At 40.7% G+C, this 24,738-nt stretch overlaps 2 protein-coding genes across 3 annotated transcripts in view; one reads left to right on the plus strand and one right to left on the minus strand.

Annotated features, from left to right (window-relative positions):
* Window positions 1-24,738, minus strand: part of LOC113663171 (E3 ubiquitin-protein ligase TRIM39-like) — a 537,569-nt gene that overhangs the window by 470,436 nt on the left and 42,395 nt on the right. The gene's annotated exons all lie outside the window — the stretch shown is intronic.
* Window positions 1,399-22,276, plus strand: LOC125145180 (butyrophilin subfamily 2 member A2-like). 2 transcript variants are annotated; one of them, XM_047816109.1, is made up of 10 exons: window positions 1,407-1,469; window positions 1,595-1,651; window positions 5,339-5,689; window positions 7,133-7,411; window positions 7,942-8,049; window positions 15,117-15,143; window positions 16,951-16,977; window positions 17,703-17,729; window positions 18,788-18,814; window positions 20,794-22,276. In XM_047816109.1, exons 1-10 carry the CDS (start codon window positions 1,466-1,468, stop codon window positions 21,339-21,341), a joined length of 1,455 nt encoding a protein of 484 aa, XP_047672065.1. In that variant the 5' UTR covers window positions 1,407-1,465; the 3' UTR covers window positions 21,342-22,276. The 2 variants fall into 2 exon arrangements, with proteins under 2 accessions (XP_047672069.1, XP_047672065.1); XM_047816113.1 differs by lacking the exon at window positions 5,339-5,689 and having other exon boundaries at window positions 1,399-1,469.

The raw sequence follows: 24,738 nt of genomic DNA on the forward strand, positions 1-24,738 counted from the left end.
TAAAATGGCAAAAGTGGACACCACCATTTTATGCATGATGTAATGATGTCAGTCTTGAATCAGATCAGTTCATGTATATGTGCATTCTCTACGAACAGTGTGTTCATTAATAAAAAAAAATATTCACAAGACAAAGACCAAACCACTCACTCTCCTCCCTCACTCATTTTCTACCGCTTATCCAAACTACCTCGGGTCACGGGGAGCCTGTGCCTATCTCAGGCGTCTTTGATACACACACACACACACACACACACACACACACACACACACACACACACACACACACACACACACACACACACACACACACACACACACACACATTCACTCATACACTACGGACAATTTTCCAGAGATGCCAAAACATTCGAAGCGGGTGATGCATGTCTAGGATAGAGGAACTTTGTTTACAATCACCTGGAATTGTGACAGAATGGCTTCTCCGGGTATATTGACGTTCAGGCACATCCTTGCTGTATAGGAAACTCACTGAGCTACATGAATTCTGTGGGCGCGGACTCAAGTGGGAGAGCTCATGAATAGTAATGAGCTTGATCATTTCTACGTCATTCTGAGCAGCTTTTCCAACTGACCTGATTTCTCCGCTTATTTCTTATAAGTGGCTAGAACTGACGGGGGAGGTAGCAGTTCATTTTCACATTTCCGACACAACACAAACACATACTGTATGGACCTAACACATATCCAAAAAATACAAGTAAAAACGGTTTTGTGTGGAAGGGCACCTAGTTAAATGTGGTTAAATGATTACAACATATAAAACTGCTGTACATAAAAGTATATTTTCTTCTGTCCATCCCAAAATCTCTATTTATTTCTGCATGCTGCAATTCAGAGCATAAAACTTGGATTAGTCAGGTTAATCAGGAGGTGAGACATAAGGAGGCCGAATCATTTCATTGTAGCTGCACACCTGCAGCATGAAGAATGAACTAAGCACAGAGACAGAGATAAAAATACTTTGTTTATCTGTTTATATTTCAGCTTTTCTGATAATTCACTAGTAAATAAATATCAGATAGTTAAATCAGATCAATATCGTGATCACTTATCCCGTAATTAAAAAATGACCTGTTACAGACAAAAAGCAATGAAAAAAAATCCCCATATTAATATATATATATATTCTACATTGTGAACAGTTATGAAAAATTACACAATGCCTGCTTAATATCATATAGCTTTTTTTTTTTACTGAACCATATCAAAGTTTTTTTCCACAACATTAAACCTTTTGGCTTAATTTTTAATCATGTTTAAAAAAATTACATTTACTCAATGTTCAGCAAGGTTACAGAAAGAGGTAAAGAGTAAGCTTCTGCAGGGAAAAAAAAGTGTGACTAAAGAAAAGGTATCACGTGATTCAAAACGAAACTGAAAGTGCTGACTCAGACAAAGAAGCTTCTAGGATCGTCTTATTAGGAAAATTCTAAACTGAAAAATGAGTGAGTATTTTGTGATTTTAAAATAGCTGAACTAGGTTAATTTGCCCACCAAGTGTAATTTGGAAAAGTATTATTTATCTTGGGGCAAAACTGAAGCACTGATGATAATCTACTGTATCTTTTAGGGATTATGCTGTGGTGTTTGACTCTAATTCTTTTCAGCTTTATCGAATCTCGATCAGGTATGAAAAATTATGTGTGTGTTTTTGTGTGTGCATGTGTGTATGGCTGTTTACTATGAATTGTAAGCTTGTATAATCAAAACGGATTTTTTTGTGAGTCATATGTGAAGATTCTCATTCATCTGAAAGCTGAGTCATGTCAAGTGGGCTTCTTTCTAATTAGATTGAAAGGTTTCAGTACACATCTGAGTAGGTTTGATGCATTATAATGCCAGTATGCTCAGAAAGACTGAGAAACAGCAGCTACAATTTCTTCTGCATCCTGCACACATTAATAAATTTGAAACTACACAGACTGCATGCAGAAAACATCAGAACCACTGCAGTAAACTGTAAACACAGCATTTATTGTTTATAAATAAATGGAAATCTTTTGAAAGGACATCGGAGCTCGATATGGGCGAAGAGGGGCTTTCCTCCTCTGATCTGCCACAATGATCAGTGGTGTTTGAGGTGGTAACATGCGCTGTATCTAAATTGAATTTATATTGGTCTGAAGAAGAAGTTAGTGTTGTCCGTTTGAAGCTAGATGACCGCTTTCTGACTACAGGTCGCAGCCCACCTCCATGCGGGCAGCTGCTTTTTTCCCCCAGACCTCCATCTCGACATATCGAGGTCTTGGGGAAATCCCTTTTCAGTATGGCTTTTTTCCCCAGCCATGTCTGACTTTTCAGCCATTATAGGGCTTGCATATTATGGGTATGGGGCGATGCCTGTGATTGAAATCTGTCTCCTGTATCGCCCACATGGATGAAGTCTGTGCTTCCCTCCAAGCTATGTAGAGCGACTTCAGCCCTTGTGGTTGAAGAATATATGGCAGCAGGCAAAAAGGGTGTGGTCAGGCACACCATGGCAGTTTTGCAGGCCTACCTGGCTGACCAGGTAAATGAGCTCGATGGTGGTGATGGATTGGACTCTGAGGCACTAGCTGAGCTCAGCCGAGCCACGGATCTCGTGCTCTGTTCCACAAAGAAGATTGGCCTGCTCCATAGGCCATTCAATGGTTGCTACGGAGAAGCACCTGTGGGTCAATTTAATAAATAAAATACATGGATACATCCTTTCTTTTTGACACCCAAATTTTGCTTGTTCGTGGACCCAGTGAGTACTATTTTTGACCAGGAGGTAAAGCACCAGTCAGCAGCGTTCAGGGCGTTTATCCCTTGCCACTGCCACCTTCCAGCCGCACACATCCCGCTACTAGCTCACCCAGCGTAATAACAAATTTGATTGTGGTGGCTTTCTGTCTAAGACTATTGAGGCCAGTCAGTGTGCCCACGCCCAGACACGTCAGGCAAAAGGAGACCTTTTTTCATCTTGACCAGGTGGGCTAAAACGGAATCCTGATGCATGAGGGCTGGGGTTCCTTGGCGGCTCTGCCCACTCCTCTTTGTTGCACAGATCTGTACCCCAGGTTAGTGCCTGCCAGTGCTCTTTTTCAGGGCTCCGGGGAGTTCTGTGGGAGTTTAACACCACTCTCACTCAACTGGGCAGTGTGATGATAGATGCTCATTTTCACAGGAAGCACAGGAAGTTTCTCAAGTTCACTTTTGGGGCGAAGTGTACGAGTTTTGTGTGGACCCTGCTCGGGTGGTTTTCATCTGGTTGGCAGTGCAAGTTATTTGGCTAGGCCAAAGCCTCTCAGTCACTGAGGCACAGAGAGTGCTGGGCCTCATGTCAGTAGAAGCCACGGTTATCCCTTTGGGTCTGCTTCACATGAGGCCACGGTTCATGGGTGTGAGCTTTCATCCTTGAGCACATACCCTCAAGTACATAAGGGTTATTGCTTGGAGATAAGGGCTGTGTTTATAGCTTTGAAACTCTCCTACACTTCGGGGGCTGCATTGTTGTAGTGTGCACAGGTCAGATTCTGCTCTGACAGAGACCAGGTTTCGTTAACTGAGTGGAGCAAATCTGGCAGATTTTTGGACAAGCGGAAATGGATCTGTTTGCCTCAGAGCAGTTGACCCACTCTCCGCTATGGTTTTCCCTCTCTTATCCGGTTCCTCTGTGCCTGGATGCCCTGGTTCAAACATGGCCGTGGCTTCATCTGTACGCCTTTCCGCTGGTAGTTTTGCTCCCACAGGTGCTAGACAGAGTAGAAAATGACCAAATCACTTTTCTGTTAGTTTCTCCTCATTGGCCCTCTTGAGTTTGGTTCACAGAGCTAGCCTCCTAGACAAGAGAGTCAAGTCAAGAAGCTCTCTATGAGCGATTCCCATCAGCAAGGTTCTCCTCTCTAAGGCACAGGGTGCAATTATTCACACCCGCCCCAAAATGTGGAAGCTCTGGACCTGGACCCTGAGGGGGACCAGTCCCTAGAGGCAGGCCTCTCATATGAGGAGACAAAGACAAGCTAGTGCTCCCTCTACTAGGAAGCTGTATGCTCTGAAGTGGAGGCTTTTCCATTTGTGGTGCAATGAATGCTGTCAGGGTCCAGATCAAAGCCTGGTCGGTACAGTTCTGGAGTTCCGCATTCCATCTTCCATTTCTCTTTTGGGGAGTACGTTGCCACCATTGTTGCAAACAACAAACCTGTCCTCCTGTCCTCTTGATCCTCTGGTCTCTTGCTTTCTGCACTGTGTCAGATGGCTGAAACCTTTCTGCAGACCATGCCTTACTTCCTGGTACCTCTCTTTGGTCCTGAGGGGGCTGCTGGAAGCCCCCTTTGAGCCCCTGGAGTCAGCCTCTGAGCAGTTTCTGACTGTGAGGAAGGCTCTGCTCCAAGCCTTGGCCTACCTTAAAGAAGTGGGAGATTTGCAGGCCCTGTTGATTGCCCCAAATGCCTAGAATTTTCCTCTGGCATGTCCAAGGCTATCCTCCTCCCCAGGGCCGAATATGTTTCTAAGGTGCCCAGGATGGTGGTTTGTCCAGTCATCTTGCAGGCCTACTGTCCTTCACCCCATAAGTCTGAGGAGGTGGAGAGGCTGCATTTGCTTTGCCCAGTAAGGGCCTTGACGAATTATGTCTACCACTCTAGCTTGTGCCTTAACTCCTCCTCCCTGATTGTCTGTTTTGGGAGCTGGAATCGCATAATCACTTTGTCACTCAAATTGGTTAGTGTGCACACAGAGCTTCAGAACACACCTTCCTTATGTTCCACTGGAACAGCCCTCACACAGCACCTTGTTCCCTTCTCGGGGAACCCTGTTACATATGTAACCTGGTGTAGTTTTGTTGCTTATATACATAAATTAATATGAACAAAATGACAAGTGCTAACAATAAAATACTTAAAGTAAGATTAACCTGTTCACATAAAGTGCATGTGTACAACCTTATTGGATGACTTCATATATGAACTGGTGTTCAAGTGACCCTATTAGTGTGCACAGTGAGTGTGTATACAGTAGTGGTAGTGTTACAGTATGCAACTGACCTTTTTTAATTGCAGTATGCAACTGACCTTATTTAATTGCATATCTTATTTTTGAACATAGAGGCAAACACTTTTTTTTCTAAGAAAAACTATTTATGTATTACAGAAAACAATTAAGGACACATGAGATGTATTAATTTAATGTGTCCTTAATTGTTTTCTGTAATACATAAATAGTTTTTCTTAGAAAAAAAAGTGTTTGCCTCTATATTCAAAAATAAGATATGCAATTAAATAAGGTCAGTCTTGTTTCCTACAATAAATGTAGCAATACTGTACTTGCTGATCTTTTAATCCCCACAATTCAGAGCGTTTACAGGTGCTTGGTCCAGAAGAGCCTCTTGTTGCTGTGGTTGGTGAAGATCTGGTTCTGCCCTGTTTTATCAAACCCAACACAAGTGCTGTGGACATGACAGTGGAGTGGTTCAAACTCTATGTAGAAGACTCATTAGTGCATCTCTATAGGGATCATGAAGACAAAAATGAAGGTCAGGCTCAGTCCTATAGAGGAAGAACATCACTTTTTAAAGAGGAGCTACAGAAAGGCAATGTTTCACTCAAACTCTCAGATCTCAGAGTCTCTGATGAAGGAGAATATAAGTGTCTTGTTGAGGACAATTCCTGGTATGATGACATCACTGTGAACGTCATTGTGGAGGGTAAGATCAATTATGCCCCTTTTCCACCGAGGCAGTTTGAGTGCTGGTTCAGAGCCAGACCCTAATTTAGAACCAGTTCTTTCTGTTTCGACAGCCAAAGCACCGGCTCTGAACCATGAAAAGTGGTTCTTAAATAGCACCAAAACGTTGCTGGTCTAGACTTAAGAACCGCTTGTGGCTGTGGTTGGGGCTACTGGTAGCACATTTGATAATGTACCTTAAGTATACTAATGTTTAATACACTTTTACTTTACCGCAATATGATATATTATCAGCACACATGATAGTAGGTAGCTACATGCTAAGGCTACCATTTTTCTGTGTTAATGATAAAATAATGTTATGTACTTTCTCGATTACAATCTCTGTTTATACAAATTACATGGAGCTGCACGAACACGTTCGATTCGCCACGTTTGGATGCCAATGTAGGTTCACAAACCCATGAGCATTAACAGTAAAGCAACATCTGCCATTGTTGATGTTGTGTTTGTGTTTGCCACTGCTGCGCTAGCGTTGCTGTGAAACATGACACGTATACAGTGACATCTGTATACCTCGCCTGTGTGATGGCTCTCTAGCCGATGGAAAGCCAAACCTTTTCTTAGAAGGTTCGCCAGTGGAACCAACTTTGAACCGGCACGAGCACTAGCTCTGAACCAGCACCCGGTTCTTTTTTTGTGGAAAAGGGGTATTACTGCACTGAAGGTTTATACAGTAAAAGCTATACTACATAATTTTTTTTATCTCAACATTATTAATGTATTTGTGCATATATAAAGCTCTTTTAATCTATAGCATTTGCCCAGACATTAGAGCACAACTGTCTCATTTCTTTGTGTCATGGATTCCACAAGATGTTGAAAACATTGCCTTGAAATTCTGCTCCATGTTGACATTTCATCACACAGTTCCTTCACATTTTTTTTACTTTCATGCATAATGATTTTTCACAAAGAATAAGTTAGAAAAACTGGAAATAAATGTTAATAATTGTTTGTAATTCAGTCATTTGTTTGTTTGATTAGAAATTACTTGCCGTACACAAATGCCATAGTTGATTATTTTAATAGAGGTAGATTCATAAGAATATAAAACACATATTGTTACTGTGCTACTATAATGTTTTAAACAATATGCTAGAGGAAGTTTATAAATAGAAAAAAAATAGGATATAGAAACATAGCTTTGTCCAGCAATAGTCATTTAATAGAATAGCTTTAGGATAAACAACCAGTTTCAGATGCTTCAAATGCAAAATGCAATTTCAAAACAACTAAATTTTGCCTTGTTTTGTTTTTAGTATTTAGAGTTGAACCTCTGTTGGGAAGATAACATTACTGATGTTTTATTATTATTTATGTTTTCTTTTCTAATTGATGTTTATTACTGTCTGTTTGTATCATTAAAAGATAATATATATTTTTTCTTTATTGACTGTAGCTCAGGGAAGCCACCCAGTGATAATGATGGAGAGTTTTGGTAACTCAGGAGGGATTAATCTAGTGTGTGAGTCCAGAGGCTGGAACCCTGAACCTGATGTTCTGTGGCTGGACAGAGAAGGAGTCACTCTGACTGCTGAAGATACACAGATACACAGAGACACTGAGGGCTTCAGTGTGAAAAGCCGCATCACTGTTTATGATTATAGCGACTCCAACAGGTTTTATTGCAGACTTCAGCAACAACATCACATGCTGGAGACAGAGATTATCATCAATAGTAAGTGTCTGTAAATATAAAACGTGTACACATAAGTTAGACTGTTACATTCTACTGTAATCATTAGAGATTAAGGTAATAAATAATGACACTTAGGCTTGATGAACATATTTATATGTCAAGAGACAGAGGATCCAAATGCAAGTGCAGATATTAATAAACACAACACAAAGTAATCCTGAGCAAGGAAAACACAAGACAAGGCGAGATGAGACTAGACGAGAAACACAAACACACGCAACAGCCATAAATGGACAACAGCCGACAAAGAACATGACAAGTAAACAGGGTTAAACTCATTGGTTCTCCCCATATATTTAACCCTGTTTGTTTGACATGTTCTTTGTCTAATATCAAAATAAAAGACAGAAAACAAAACACAAGACAAAACACTAAACACATGTTATATTAAGCTTACTTGTATATGCTTATGTGTTAAGCTTCATGGTGTATGCACAACACATTGTACTTTTAAATTAATTGAATTCCTTTAAAATATCCGTGATGTGTTAAATGTGGTTTCATTTTAGGTAAAGTCTTTGATGCTTGGAAGTGGATTGTTGGGATTTCAGTTTCAGCATGTCTTATTGCTGTTGGATTGATCATAACTGCAACTGTTTGCAATTATCACAAGGAAGGTACAATATAATTATCTTTGTTTTAACACAGCAACATTATGTTATACCGCAGTTTATAAAAACATAATTAATTAAGTGAAAACAAATAGAAATATTTTATGGAAAATACATAAAAAACAAACAAACAAACAAACAACAACAACAACAACAAATTGAAGCTACTAGAACCACTATGCATATGTTTTATAAATGGGTATGTGGCTGTCTTCAGAATAAACCAATCACCTTCAATTTTATTTTAAAAAGTAATTATCATACCACTGTCATCAATTAAAATCAATATCAGCTGTTTCTTTAGGATTTTCTTCACATCGTCTATGTCAGGGGTATTTAATTAAAATTCAAAGAGGTCCAGTTACTAAAATTTCCTCCCAGCAAAGGTCTGAATCTTATTGTTAGGCGAAGTGAGGGAGGCGGAAGCCGAGGCACCAGCAAAACAGAGTTTAATGAAAGAATACGCAGAGTATACACACTGGAAACAGTAAACAATAACGGACGCTGGAATGGAGCAAATGTCGTGCTTATATAGGCCAGTGAAATGAGGAGCAGGTGTGGTAATCAGTACGCTGGTGATGCGCTCCGCGCAGGCGGGGCGTGCACAGGAGAAGAAGCTGGGTGCTCCCTGACACCACCCCCTCCCCCAGGGGTGGCACCGGACACCCTGACCCGGTGACGAGGCTGGCCCCTCGACCGGGGCGCCGGGCAGCGTGGATGAGAAGCATGGAACTCCACCAGCAGCGCCGGATCCAGCACGTCTCGCCGAGCCACCCATGACCGCTCCTCTGGCCCGTACCCCTCCCAGTCCACCAGGTACTCGAGGCGACCCCTGCGCCGCCTAGAATCCAGCACCTCCTTCACCACATAGATATCGGGCTGGTCCACGATCTCCGGTTGTGCGGGCGCCGCGGGGCCACCTGGGGGGCGAGACACAGGAGAGGCACAAGGTTTGAGCAAGGACACATGGAAGGTAGGGTGAATGCGGTACCTTGGCGGCAGTTCTAGCCGATAGGACACGTCGTTGACCTGGTCGGCGATTTTGAAGGGCCCAATGAACCGAGGGCTCAACTTGCAGCAGGGCAATCTCAGTTTCAGGTCCTTGGTAGATAGCCACACCAGGTCCCCGGGACGGAAACGTGGTGATTCCAGTCGCCGAGCGTCGGCGTGTTGGCAGGTGTTGCGGAGGGCTCGACGAAACTGGGTGTGTGCCGATTCCCACACCCTACTGCTCTCCCGGAAACATGAATCGACTGCAGGCACATTGCTAGGCTCGTCCGACCAAGGGAACAGGGGTGGTTGGAACCCCAACACACACTGGAAAGGGTGTCCTGTAGTGTAATGGCGGAGCGAGTTCTGGGCATACTCAGCCCATGGCAGAAACCGACACCACTCCTCTTGATCCTGGCTGCAGTAGGTCCTCAAATAACGGCTCAGTTCTTGGATCTTTCGCTCGGCCTGGCCATTAGACTGCGGGTGGTATCCCGAGGTTAGGTTCATGGACACCCCCAGGAGTTTGAAGAACCCTCTCCAGACCCGGGACGTGAACTGAGGCCCTCGGTCTGAGACGATTTCCTCGGGGAGTCCGAAGTTCCGGAAAACGTGATGGAACAGGGCTTCGGCTGTCTCGAGGGCGGTCGGCAGGCTCTTCACGGGATGAAGCGGCAGGCCTTAGAAAATCGGTCTACCACCACCAGGATGCAGGTGTGGCCCTCCGACCGGGGCAAATCAGTCACAAAATCGAGTCCTAGGTGAGACCAGGGGCGCTGAGGGACAGGGAGCGGCATTAGCTTGCCCATGGGCAGGTGGCGTGGGACCTTGGAAATGGCGCAGGTGGGGCATTCCTGCACGTACCGTGTGATCTCCTCTGTCATGCAGGGCCACCAGTATCGAGCCTTGACGAGCTGGACCGTCCATTTTCCACCCGGGTGGCCTGTGCCCGGTCCTTCATGGACTGATTTGATGAGATCGCGTCGGCAGGAGGTCGGGACGAAGACACGTCCATCTGGGCATCCCGCAGGCGTGGCCTCGTGGAGCGATGCCGTGCGAATCTCATGGTCGATCTCCCAAACGATGGGCCCCAGGATGAGCGTGGGAGGAAGGATGGGTTCTGGGTCACTGGGTTCCTCCGGCCCGTACATCCGGGATAGGGCATCGGCCTTGCCGTTGAGTGTACCGGCCCGATAGGTGATGTGGAACCGGAACCTGGTGAAAAAGAGGGCCCAGCGTGCCTGTCGGGGGTTAAGCCTCCGTGCCTCTCGTAGGTACTGGAGGTTCTTGTGATCGGTGACTACAGTGAATGGGTGATCGGCTCCCTCCAGCCAGTGTCTCCATTCGTCCAGGGCCAGCTTGATGGCCAGAAGCTCGCGGTTGCCAATGTCATAGTTCTGTTCAGCTGCGGAGAGCTTGTGGGAGAAGAAGGCACACGGGTGGAGCTGAGCAGGGGTTCCCGATCGCTGGGAAAGAGTAGCCCCTACTCCAGTAGAAGACGCGTCGACCTCGACCACGAAGGGCCTTCGGGGGTCTGGGTGACGCAGAACAGGAGCGCTACAGAAGCGTTGTCGAAGCTCGTGGAAAGCCTCCTGAGCCTCCCTGGTCCACCTCAGGGATCGGGCGTTACCCCGGAGGAGTGAAGTGAGGTGGGCGGTGATCCGGCTATAGCCCTGGATGAACCGGCGATAAAAATTCGCGAAACCCAGGAAACGCTGGAGCTCCTTGATCGATTCAGGGACGGGCCACTGTCTCACTGCCTTTACTTTTCCTTCGTCCATCTGGATCCCCTCTGCACTGATGATGTAGCCCAGGAAGAGGATAGTATGGCGGTGGAACTCGCACTTCGAGAGGTTCAGGTAGAGCCGGTGTGATCGCAGTACCTCCAGGCCGGCATGTACATGTCTCAAGTGTTCCTCCCGATTTCGGGAGTAGATCAGGATGTCGTCTATGTAGACCATGACGAACCTATGGAGATAGGGCCGAAGTACCTCGTTCATGAACCCCTGGAAGACGGCTGGAGCGATGGATAAGCCATACGGCATGACCCGGTATTCATAGTGCCCCGAGGGTGTGATGAAGGCAGTCTTCCACTCGTCTCCCTTCCTTATGCGGATTAGGTTGTAAGCGCTCCGCAGATCGAGCTTGGTGAAAACCCTTGCATCCCGCAGGTCCTCCAGAGCAGCGGGCACGAGTGGGAGGGGGTACGGAAGAGGAGCAATTTGGGAGTTCAGCTGCCGATAATCAATACAGGGGCGAAGACCTCCATCCTTCTTTACCACGAAGAAGAAGCTGGATGCTGCTGGAGAGGATGAGTGCGTGATAAACCCCTGACGGAGAGCCTGCTGAACGTATTCCTCCATGGCTCTGTGTTCAGGAGTGGACAGCGGGTACACACGGCCCTTTGGTAGCTTAGCACTGGGGAGCAGGTCAATGCAGCAGTCCTAGGGTCGATGAGGGGGGAGACAGGTGGCGGCCTGGGCACTGAACACGTCCTCGAAGTCCCGGTACTCCTCTGGGATGTTTGGCTGAGTTGTAGTCGTAGCCTCCTCCACCTGGGTGGCGCCGATCATAGCCCCTTGGACTTGCGCCGGAAGCTGGGAGAGACAGTGTTCCTTACAGTAGGGACTCCACTCCAGTATGTCACAGGGATCCCAGGAGCACCTGGGCGCGTGCCTTTGTAACCATGGTCTCCCCAGGATCACGCTGACGGTGGAACACTCCAGGACCAGGAAACTGATCTCCTCCCGATGGAATAGCCCCACTTGGAGTGTCACCATCGGGGTGCAGTACTTCACCCACCCCTTTCCCAGCGGGCGTCCCTGGATGGTGTGCACCTCTAAGTCCTGGGAGCTGCTCTCTCGGGGGAGGCGTAAGTGGTCGAGGCAGGCCTGTGAGATGAAGTTCCTCGCTGAGCCGGAGTCAACTAGGGCAGGTACAGAGATAGATATAGCGGGGGTTAGAAGAGACACCATGAGCTTGGATAAGGGTGAGATGTCGGTGGGAAGCTCAACAGTACTCACCGTAGCACGAACGGGGCGTGTGGGGCACCGAGTGACGGAGTGTCCGGCGATCCGCAGTACAGGCACCTTCCCATAGCCAGGCGGCGGTCTCTTTCTCTCCGGGACAGTCTCTGGGAGCCCAGCTGCATAGGTTCGGCGTCTAGGGCGGCAGTTGCGCCTTGCAGCGCCTGGTTGAGTAGGAGTGGTAGCGGGATGACAGGCTGCCAGGCGCTGAGAGAGCCCGATGGATTTCTGAATGAAGCTCTCCAGCCCCACTGTGTCCTCATGCACTGCCATGGCCTGCTTGATCTCAGGATTCAATCTCTGCCGATAAACGCTGAGAAGCGCTGACTCGTTCCAGCCACTAGATCTGTGATCTGAAATGCTGTCGTTCCCTTGACATAAGCTGAGCAGCTGGTCGGCCGCGGTGAGGACGCTGGAGGTGGCGCAAAACACCTCCAGGAAGTGAGCAGTGAACCCAGCGTAAGACTGCGTAGCCGGACTAGCCGCGTCCCACAGTGATTGTGCCCAAGCCAGCGCTCTCCCGGAGAGGAGGGAAATGAAGAACGCTACCTTGGATCGTTCGGTGGGGAATCGCTGTGGTTGCATCTCAATATAGAGATTCACCTGGAGCTGGAAACCGCGGCATTCGGAGGCTTCTCCGGAAAAGGCAACCGGAAGTGCCATGGGGCTGCCAGTGGAAGCGGGTGGGTTTTGTTGAGCCGCGGAGGAAGGGAAAGCGGCTCGGAGCGCGGCAATGAGGTCCCGAACCGAATCGGAAGCCGTGCCGGGTTGTTGATCCATCGCAAGGTAAGAGCCGGTTCGGATCCTGTTCTCTGTCTTTCGGTCCGTTATTCTGTTAGGCGACGTGAGGGAGGCGGAAACCGAGGCACCAGCAAAACAGAGTTTAATGAAAGAATACGCAGAGTATACACACTGGAAACAGTAAACAATAACGGACGCTGGAATGGAGCAAATGTCGTGCTTATATAGGCCAGTGAAATGAGGAGCAGGTGTGGTAATCAGTACGCTGGTGATGCGCTCCGCGCAGGCGGGGCGTGCACAGGAGAAGAAGCTGGGTGCTCCCTGACACTTATATTGTCACTTAAAATAGTGTTTTAAATATAAATTATTGAATCTTTTCAATAAAATAAAAGTGCTTTTAATCTTTAAGAAAAAAAATTGAACAAAATACTTTTGAGCTGTCCCTTTTTTAAACATTAACTACATTAATAACACAGGAACTTTAGGCAAAAGAACATTTCAGGTAAAATAGAACAGGGCAGAATTTACTGAATAAAAGAAACGTACAGAGCTTTGAGCAGCTCCCTTTTTCCTCTCTCCTTTCCACCTCTTCCATCTTCCATTCCTAGTGAGAGAAATGGGCATGTAATTGTCCTGCCAGCAGTTTGAATCTTAATTGTCCTGCCAGCGTAATTAGGTGCATTACTGCTACCTTCTGCTCTGGAGTATGGAACAGAAACAATCTATTTTTGACTTGGCTTTTGATGACGCTCCTGTCGTAATAACTAGATTAACTGTGCATGAATGAAATATTTATCTTTTTATTAATATCACAGAGCTTATATAATCTTATAATATTAGATTATAATAAGGAGATGCTTAATATGATAATATTAGAATTTTAACCGGTCCGGGCAGACCCGTCACTCGGTCCGGATCCGGACCGTGGTTCGCCATTTGGTGATGCCCGGTCTATGTTCTCATCACTAACAATATGATTTCCCTTCAAAAATGTGTATATGGTCAAGACAAAAAGGGGTACCAAGGGGCTCAGAGACATGCAGCAACATTAAAGAGCTGCAGGAATATATAAGTACTGATTACTCTCTTAATCATTGGTTTGATTTTTTTTTACATCACATCACAAATCTCTCATTATAACAGGATAGTATAGACTTTCTATTCCCATAATATTAGAAGAAAATTCCTGTACACAATCTACAGCCATTGTAATGCCAGTGTCATGAGCAACGAACCACCGCCGGAGCGTCGCCCTAGAGACGCGTCTCCAGAGTACTAGCGCACTTCTGCACTACACTCCCCATCAGCCACCTCGCCTCCTAATTACACCACCACCTGTCTCTCATTTCCCATTCACATAAATACCACGCTGCTACTCCATTCCGGTGCGAGGTCTCGACTTGTGTTACTACAGTCATTCTGAGCGTTTCCTGTCTTCTGTTTTCCCGGTTATTACTTCTGCTCGCTCTTCCTGACTTTCTGATTGTTTGCCGCCTGCCCCGACCTTTTGCCTGTCCCCAATTCGGATTCTGCTCTCTCTCTCTGATATTGTGTTTTGCCGGTTCTGACCCCTGCCTGTTTGACTCCGATCTGTGTTTTTTCTTAAATAAACTCTGCTGCAAATGGATCCCCAGCAGTATGCCTCCTCGTCATTACAGCCAGATGTCCACTGGAGGACATAATCGGACATAACATGATGAGAGTGTATGCACAAGTAAATGCTGCTAAAATAAATTCCAAACAGAGCAGAGATACAGATCAAACACACTCATGAACACGCAAAAAACATTTTTTTTTCAATTCATTAAACTTTAAGAATAACAGAAGAATATTTCAGAAATGGAAATTGAATTTGCATTAATGTAGCTAACATTTACTTAATATTTTAAATAATTTTTAGTAATTTTTTTAGATTCAACAACAATGAGAATTCATTCATTCATTCATTTTCTACCGCTTATCCGAACTTCTCGGGTCACGGGGAGCCTGTGCCTATCTCAGGCGTCATCGGGCATCGAGGCAGGATACACCCTGGATGGAGTACAATGAGAATTATATAAATATTATTAATTTTATTATCATTATCAAGTCATGTTCTCCTTCACCCTGGATTGATGTGGATGATGAAGAAAATCTTGTACTTAATAACATTTCATATGATAATTGACTGTGTTTCTCATACTATACGTTTTATAGCTAAACCACAACACAACCACCCATCTGTCAATCATTTGTGTAATCTGCAATCTGATTCGTGCTATTTAATTTTAGTTTTGTTTAACCAAATTTGTTTAATCGAGTCTTTTTTCCCCTCAGAGATAAAGAAGGAGAAGCAGTCCACAGGTGAGAAAGAACTTTTGTGATTTTCATACCGATTGAACACATTATACACAGAACATCAGTAAAACAATCAACAGACTCCAAAGTCCAGACAGACAATAAAATCTGTATTGAGTGGTGTCTTCAGAGATGTGTTTACAATGAATAAATGTAATCACAAAGGTATCTGTGAAGTGTTTTAGGTTGTTTAGGGTGCTGTAGTGATGTAGGTTTCACACAAAAGGTGTTTAAACAGGTTTACTGATATTTTCCAGATTGGGCATATGAGTGTGATCAGAAGTAAATAAATGACTGAGATGGACTTTAGTTTACTGATGACTAAATGATCACTAAACACAAAATTCTGACATTTTAACAGGGCTATATAAACTTTATTTCTATTGTATTGGCAGAAAATTACAATCCATAATCTACAGCCATTGTAATGGCAGATGATTGAATAGAGCAGGGGTCTTCAATCTACACAAAGGTCTGGTGTGGCTGCAGTCCTTCAAAGCAGATGAATAAGAGGCATTGCTTGATATCTGAGATTGGAAATGAGCTAATTAAAGTGGAGTCAGTTGTGTCTGAAAGCCTGCAGCCACATCAACACTTTGTGAAGAGCCCTGCACTAGTGACACAAAATGCAGGTATAACACTGTGATGGTAGTTTATGTACAGGCTCTTGCGGCTTTAAATAAATAAACATAAAACTGAACAAACAGATCAAATCTACTCAAAAAATGCAATGGCATTTGGTATATCAGAACACTATTATAGGAATCGGGAATGAAATTGCATTAATGTTTACAAATCATTTCCTGTTTTAAAAAAATAACTTATGACTGTTTAGTAAGGTTTGGTATATTTATATAATTATTTAATTATATAAAAGAAAGAAAGAAAGAAAGAAAGAAAGAAAGAAAGAAAGAAAGAAAGAAAGAAAGAAAGAAAGGTAAATGCTATTTGAATGCCACCGGCAGAGTACTTTCATAATACATTCATAAGCATATCATAAATATTTTATAAAGCAGTGCTAAAAAATTTATGACAAGCTTTTGTCAAAATGTCTAGAATGATATTAGATTATTAAAGTAGAAGATAGAGTTGACTGATCTGAGACGTGTTTTTACAGAAAGCTGTACAAGAAACACATAGTGCTTTATAATTCTGTAATGAATCTAAATTTGATTAACACTATAGTTTGAGATCATTAACATGATTTGTCTGACAGTCATATGGGCTTCATAAAATCAAGAAGAATACCCTATAATTGATATATACCACAGTATAGAGCAAAAATATTCACCTGCCTTCTGCAAGATGTATTAATGTTATCTACTTCTTACAAGGTCATGGAACTGAATGGTCAGTACATTTGTACACATTTTTATTGGAGCTCTAGTCTAATACAGATTTTTATCTATGAAGCACACATGCCAAATTAACAAATTAATAATTTTAATGTCATTAAGTCACAATAATACATATATTCACTTTTATGAGATTGTTCCTACAGGACTAGTTGGTGTTAAATAACTCTGACAGAAAATGAAATTATATTTTTGTAAATTTATTTACTCACATTTTTTTGTCAAATTAAATTTTGTTTGAAGATATGAAACTACTATATGTGACATGAAAAAACAGAGGACTCAGTAATGGGGCAATTACTTCCCCTGTATGCAAGTTACTAGATTACATTATTTTGTAGAATAATATTGCATGTAGATGAGCACAATGTCTTAGACACCACATTTCTGCTGACAGCTCTTCAACTATAGCTGACTAATAAGTGTAATATTAACATTTTAAAATTGTCTGTTTTCAGAGAGGCAGATACGGAGGCTGGAAGCTGGTAATTATACCTGAATTTCTTAAATATTTTATACAGTGTCTGAAGCACTGTGAGTTGAGATCATGAGTTACATTTACTATTTTTCTTTTGACTATTTTTACTATTTGACTTTGATTAAAATTGATTTGTTATGTAAATGATGGATTATGTGCACTAGCAAGTGAATATTAGCGCAGTCAGACATGAATCAAAGCTATAAAATTTTTAAATTATTATATAACAACTATTTATATATAATTCCACAGTAAGTATGCTGAACTTACTACTTTGATGTGTGTAATGTGCCATTGTAGGTTGCACTGTTGGTAATGATGTAGTAGGTAGTGCATGAGGGGGAATAGAAAGAAGATCATCCTTCAGTTCTATGTTTTCATTTTTCAGAGTCTAAAAAGCAATTGAGTGGTCTTTTAACTTCTGTAAACAAGCAAATAACTAATAGCTACAATATTTTGCTTAGATATCACAGACCTATTATTAGTTCAAATAACAGAAGTGTTGTCATTTTATGTTCTTCTTGAAATGTTACATTTGTGTGTGTGTGTGTGTGTGTGTGTGTGTGTGTGTGTGTGTGTGTGTGTGTGCGTGCGTGTGTGTGTGTGTGTGTGTGTGTGTGCGTTTATAAATAAATACAAATAAATGTCTGAGATAGACTTGCCAATAGTGTTGAATAATCTAATAACTCAACAAACAGTTAGATCTCTAATGTTAATATCTCTCTCTTTTAGAACTGCAGAGACATCGTGTGGAATATGGTAATTACAGCTGAGTTCGTAAAAATTAGATTTGTATTTTCTGTGAGTGTAATATTTAAGTTGCCTCCAAAAGTATTGGGTGTCCAAGAAAAGTCAACTGTATTTTGCTTTACGTTGAACACTGGAATGCGATCAACATGTGAACATGCAACAATAGATCAGATTGACAGCCTCCATTTCCTGACATTTTCAGCAAGATGTGTTAAACAACTCAGAAATAGTACCTTTTGTCTTAACCTGTGTCTTTTCAAGTGATAGAAATGACTGTAACATCACTGATATGTGTTACTTTTTGCCCAAAAGTGCCCTGTAAGATTAACTGCATAATCACACAGATTTCTCTTGATCTGAGCTCCGAGTTTCTCTTCTGAAGCATTGGGTTTATCCAGTGGAACAATATGGAAGCATCTTGAAAGGAAGGAATTGCTGGTGTACTTGTGTAACACACAGACATAGAACAGACCGAAAAAAATAAGAGCAGTTTATGAAAGAAACATTGTGAGAGCTATAAAGAAAAACAAATTCAATAACCTCCAGAGAGCAGAACTGCAGTTTTCACAATCCAATGTTCAAGAGCAGAAATATATTCATAAAGAAGTACAGAGACGAACTACAAAATTTCTGTAATCAAGATGAACCTTTACCAAAGTGATGGAATGGAAGAAAGGATCTGCTCATGATAAAAAACATATGAGGTTATCTGTGAAAAATAATGGAGGTAGTGTCATGGCTTGGGCTTTCATGGCTGCTTCTGCAACAGGTTCACTAAGCTTTATTAATGATGTAACTCAGGATGTTAACAGCAGAATGAATTCAGATGTTTACATTATGTCTGCCAATTTACAGAGAAATTCACCCAGTCACATTGGGAGGAACTTCAACATACAACAAGACAATGACCTAAAACACACTGCCAGCAAAATACTAGATTTAATCAGGGGAAAAGTGAAGTTTTTTAGGGTGTTTTGGCTCATTAGTATATATATATACTATGTTGTGTTTTGATTAATGTAACTTTATTTGAACATAATTCATTGTTTAATTACATGTTTTCACAGCCTTTTTAAAGAAGAAGCAGTATGCAGGTAAGAATATTTTGACATTTTCATCATCTTTACATTGAAAGGCCCCCCATTTAATGTATTAAAGCAATTCTAACTGTAAAAATATGGCACAGGACTATTTAATGGTTATGAAATATATAAAGTAGCAGGTTTATTATGTAGTGACTCGACGGTGGTAAAAAACTGGTCTTTTATTAATGTCTCTTAAGTGAACTTCAGTGAAGGCTCGGTGAGAAGTGCTGTCTTCGGCAGTGACAAGCCAGTGCCAACTTAATTTCTGTATCTACATGTGCTGCATTTCAAGATACGTTTCCTGCTTCTCATGGAGGTTGAGTTGTGCTTGTCACCACTCTAATTGACTGCCCGCTTTGAGGGCTTATGTGGTCTCACATTACAACCGCATACTGCTCTGCTTTCCCAATCAGGTGTGTTGAAGTGGAATTGTCTAGATTTCAGTAAAGAGGATAAAACTTTTTTTAGAAATGGTAAGCTGGGGAAGAAATAACCCAGCTGCTATCAGCAATGTGGTAAATTTTTAATATGACTTGAAACAGTGTACCACCACTCAAAAAGAAAAATGATGATGATTATCAGGATGAGGAATATGTCATTTTTAAAAAGTAAATTATTCTAAACTAAACACAGCAAAAACTGGGAAAACAGGACTCAGGTTGTCAGGACTCAGCCCGGACTTTAGCCACGTGCATGTGTTTACGTTCCTCGTCACGTGTCTGCCCCGCCTTTGTCAGCCCCTGTCTTCAGTGTCTTCAGTCCGTGTCTGGATTAGTGTTTCCTTTGTTATTAAACCCTGTTTATTATTATTATTATTATTATTATTATTATTATTATTATTATTATTATTATTATTATTATTATTTACATTTAACCTAAAATCAGCTGATGTTCTTATTATGGAAATTAAAACTGAGTTATGAATTATTTGTGTTTGAGCTCAAATGATAATCATAAGTAGAGTTTACAATTTCAGCTTTAATTTATTCATATTTATATGTAGATTTGTTTCTATGGTAAACAACATAGATCATAGCACATTTTGTATCAGACCACCCAATTACAATTCATTTTACTTTATTTCTCATTTTTTCTCCATCCCAGTTTGTACGTGGGAGACCGTAAAAGGGACCTCAGAAATTAATTAATTACAAGTAATTGCTGGGGTGTGTCCTGTTAGATTGATCGTTAAAACAATAAATAGTTCTGAACATCTACGCTTGGTTTTAGTCTCTAGTTTTACTTGTGAAGACTGAATGTGTGTGTGATGAGTCACAAGCACAGAGGAGAATTTTATTTTATTTTTTGTAAATGTCTAACTCCTGTGTACAAACAGTGAAGTTTATCGTCCGGGTTACTCAGTGCTAGGCAATGGCAATCGAGCCTGGAGCATGTTGTACTGTTTTGTGTCTGCTGATAAACAGTAAAACAGTAAATCAATGTTCTTTCCCCTTCACTGTTCAGCTTTATGATTTAATTGAATTCAGCTTCACTTGTAGAAATGAAAGATTCTAGATGTTAGTAAAACATTGTGTGGAAATAATGAAGGACTCTGAAAGAATGATTTGTTACACCATGTATGTGGAAAAGTGATGAGTATAAAACTCTTTGTCTGTCAGAGGGGAATGTTGTTGTTTTGCTGGACAAAGAAGGCTGAGAGATTTATAATCATACAGTTAAAAAAGAATTTAAAAACACACAGTTTCTATCAATCACTTGAGAGTAACATTTTCTTTCTAAATGTAAAACATACCAGATATTTATCACTAGGAGAAACAGGTTTTTGTTCATATTCTGTGACAAAAATAAATCACTAAAATTTCAGGAGGAAACATTTTTATATTTCTCATCTGTGACAGACTCTTATTATACACTGTATTTGTTTCATTTTAAAGAATTATAAATCAATACTGAATCTCATATACTGGATGATGATTTCATATTTTTTAATCTGTTTACTCATATCACACACTGTGTTTTTCTCTCAGTGGATGTGACTCTGGATCCTGATACAGCTCATCCTGATCTCATCCTGTCTGCTGATGGAAAACAAGTGAGAGATGGAGATGAACAACAAAATCTCTCTGATACACCACAGAGGTTTGATACATGTCCAGGAGTTCTGGGAAAGCAGAGTTTCTCCTCAGGAAGATTTTATTATGAGGTTCAGGTAAGAGGGAAAACTGACTGGTCATTAGGAGTCATGAGAGAGAACATTAACAGGAAGGGGAAGATTACACTGAGTCCTCAGAATGGATTCTGGACTATGGTACTGAGGAATGAGAATCAGTATAAGGCTTGTGCTTGTCCCTCTGTTCCCATCACACTGAGAGAGAAGGTGGAGGTTGTGGGGGTGTTTGTGGATTATGAGGAGGGTCTGGTCTCCTTTTATGATGTGAAGTCCAAATCTAATATCTACTCTTTCACTGGTCAGTCTTTCACTGAAAAACTCTATCCATACTTTAGTCCTTATTTACATCATGAAGGTACAAATTCAGCACCACTGATCATCTCTCCTGTATTTAAGACTGAATAAATTTAAACCTCACAAATTTCATTCTAGAATAAATGTTGAGAATAATTTATTTGTTTAACTTTACAAATACATATTCTCATTTAAAATGTTTCAAATTACATTATAACATCTGTAATCCTACAGTCTGTTATTAAAGATAATAATCCTACAGTCTGTTATTCATCATCATTACAAATCAAATATCAAGCTCAAGATACAGTTTACACTGAACATTACTGCAGATTTTAATATTATTACCATTGTCTTTTGGCTGCTCCCTGATCGGACACCACAGCAGATCATCTGATCCACATCTCTTATTTGTTTTTACACTAGATGCCTTTCCTGATGCAACTCAACCATCTTATCCAGGCGTAGTACGAGCACTGAGCCCTTAGTGGCTGTGTTGGTTTCCTAGTTCTGGGTTCTGGGTTCTGAGAACTGAGTTACCTGGTACTGTATACTATACCTGATTTGGCTTTGAACTACAACATGGATGATGGCAATCAATGTCTCATCATTAACTCTATCATTTTCATCCATATGCTTTAATGTTTAAAAATATAGGAGAAACAGATGTCACTAACACAACCGGAAAGTAGCTCAGGCTTAAAATACAACAGTGATGGTGGTAATCTGTCTGTTTTATTAACTCATTTCATCACACTTCACCCTAGTGGCAAAGCTGTGGGGAAATGGATGGGTTTATGTGGACCCAACATGAAATGTTTGTATGTTAAGTTGCAGAACTGTAGTACATTGATAAATGCATGGTGCAAATTTTACCATAGATTAACATCTTGATCCAAGATAGCTGCACGGCAGTAGCATGCAACGGCCACTCCTGATACATTATGGTGCTATTTACGTTTTTATTTACATTTTTTTTAGCTCTGACTTTGTTTTATGTAGCACTATGGTCCTGGAGAAACATTGTCTTATATCACTGTGTACTGCAACAGCTATATATGGTTGAAATGACAATAAAAGCTTCTTGACTTGACTTGACTTCTTGACTTGATGTCAGTTAACAAAAACATTAATTGTTGTATTTCATTGCATTAAAAAATAATGGGATACTGCAGGGAAAGTATGGCTGTTGCAGAATTCCAGTGGCTTGACCCTCGGTTTCTCAAAAGACATATGGAGGTTAATTTATTCAGAGCTTTGAGAATATATGATCAAATCATGTTGGGCATAATAAAACCAAATTATGTTATTAAGTGCAGTCACATGGAACTGATTTATACGTTGAAATTTTTTTCAGTGTAAGGTAATATTATAAATAACAAAAAAATAAAAAATAAAAATATAGCTTTTCAAATATGTTTATATCTGAGAAAATATGAAAATTCATGACAATTCACTAGTAAATACATATCAGATAGTTAAACAGAGAAACATTTAATTAATTGAAATAGCACATTATAGTGATCTCTTATCATGTAAATAATAAACAACTTGTTAAAGATGGTGAAAGTAATGAGGAAAAATAATTATATATATGACTGAATTACGAATAATGAATAATAAAAAAAAAATGCCTACACAGCTCTGTTAAAAAGTCAGTTTTTTGTGATAGAAACAAATGAATCCAAGAAAAATAATTTCAGATTTTTTTTCTCAATGTGAAATTGTAAAATTATAAAAATGAAGTAAAAACAAATAGAAATATTTCGTGGAAAATGAATTAGAAAAACAAATCAAGATCAGCGGTTTCTTTTGCTCCTATCACTAAGAACAGGATTTACTTTCAAAAAATGTAAACTGATAAAATGTCTTACCGATTAATTTTGATTTATTTTTCACATCACAAATCTATCATTTTCCCCTTATATTAGCAGGAACTTCCCCTTATATTACCACAATCTACAATTGTAATGCTATATGTTAAAAGAGGACATAAAATGGAGATAATATATTCACAGGGAAATTAAAATCTTACACTAAATGAAATTTCATTGTACAGTTTCATTCAGTCATATTGGGAGGAACTTCAGCCTTCAGCAAAGCAATAAACCGAAACACAATGCCAGCAAAATAATGGATTTAATCAGGGGGGAAAGTGGAAGGTTTTATATTGGCCAAGTGAATCACCAAACCTTAACAAAAAAACTGTAACCTTAACCAAATATGCAATGAAATGTAAGAAATAAATAATACCCCATCAGGTATTATTATTTATTATTGACTTATTTATTAGCATATATATATATATATATATATATATATATATATATATATATATATATATATATATATATATATATATATATGTATATATATATATATATATATATATATATATATATATATGAAATGTTTGCTATTTTAATATTTAAATATTGCTTTATTTGACACTGAATGGCAGAAAAACAAATGAATAAACAAACCAAAATTAACAAACAAATAGATAGATAGATAGATAGATAGATAGATAGATAGATAGATAGATAGATAGATAGATAGATAGATAGATAGATAGATAGATAGATAGATAAGACTTAAAAATAAGCATCATGAAAAACTCCCTGAAAACTGTCTCTATTTAACTGAGCTAAATGTCTGTAGAAACTAATTATATTGGTTATTGATTATTGTTGTGGAAGTTTTTGAGAAAATACAAAGCACACTGTTCAGAACGAGCAAGAGTAAAAAGCTTCACAATGTATTTGGAAGGGCCTAGAACATTCATTCCACTGAGGTTATATAGGAATGAATTATAGGCAGAAAACAGAAGAAAGGAAAACATCACCAATCATTGGCTAGATGCACAACGCTTGATCAGGATCTTACCATGGTCTGCCTAAGTTGTTTATGAGCCTGAGTCTCACCATCTCGTCTCCAGCTCCTTCTGACCCTCTAATATTTTACACAAATTCTGTCTGGTAATAACAATTTCTCACCAGAGGGGAATGTTGTTGTTCTGCTGTTTGAAGCCAGTCAAACAGAAGCCTAAATCAGGCAAAGCTAAAGGCCGAATTTCCACACAAATGCAAAGCAAACCCATCTGGAAAGATCCAGGACCGGTCCAAAAAGGAGATCTGAAGAAGAAAAATAGTTGACGATACAAAAGTAACCTTACACATTGCCAGGAATGTCAGATTTATTGTTATTATATAAGATTCTTGCTGCTGTTCATAAAATATTCCTGTAACTTCTTGTACCATGCTAATTTTAAGCTACTGTTTTTTTTTTTGTTTTGTATTATGGTTGATGGCCAAGCTTTAAGTAAATGTCTGCTCATTAGACGTTATTTTGCTTGTACAGCAACCAGATGGATATTTTGTATTGACCCCATAAACCAAATCCTACAGTTTTCCTGACTCTGTGTTTCCCTTTTGTAGCTGTGATTATGAAGGTTGTGGTCACAAAAAAAAAATCTGAAAATCAGAGCCCCCTCCAGGAAGAGTGTTTA

Source organism: Tachysurus fulvidraco, chromosome 1, assembly GCF_022655615.1.
Source record: "Tachysurus fulvidraco isolate hzauxx_2018 chromosome 1, HZAU_PFXX_2.0, whole genome shotgun sequence".
Taxonomy (NCBI): Eukaryota; Metazoa; Chordata; class Actinopteri; order Siluriformes; family Bagridae; genus Tachysurus; species Tachysurus fulvidraco.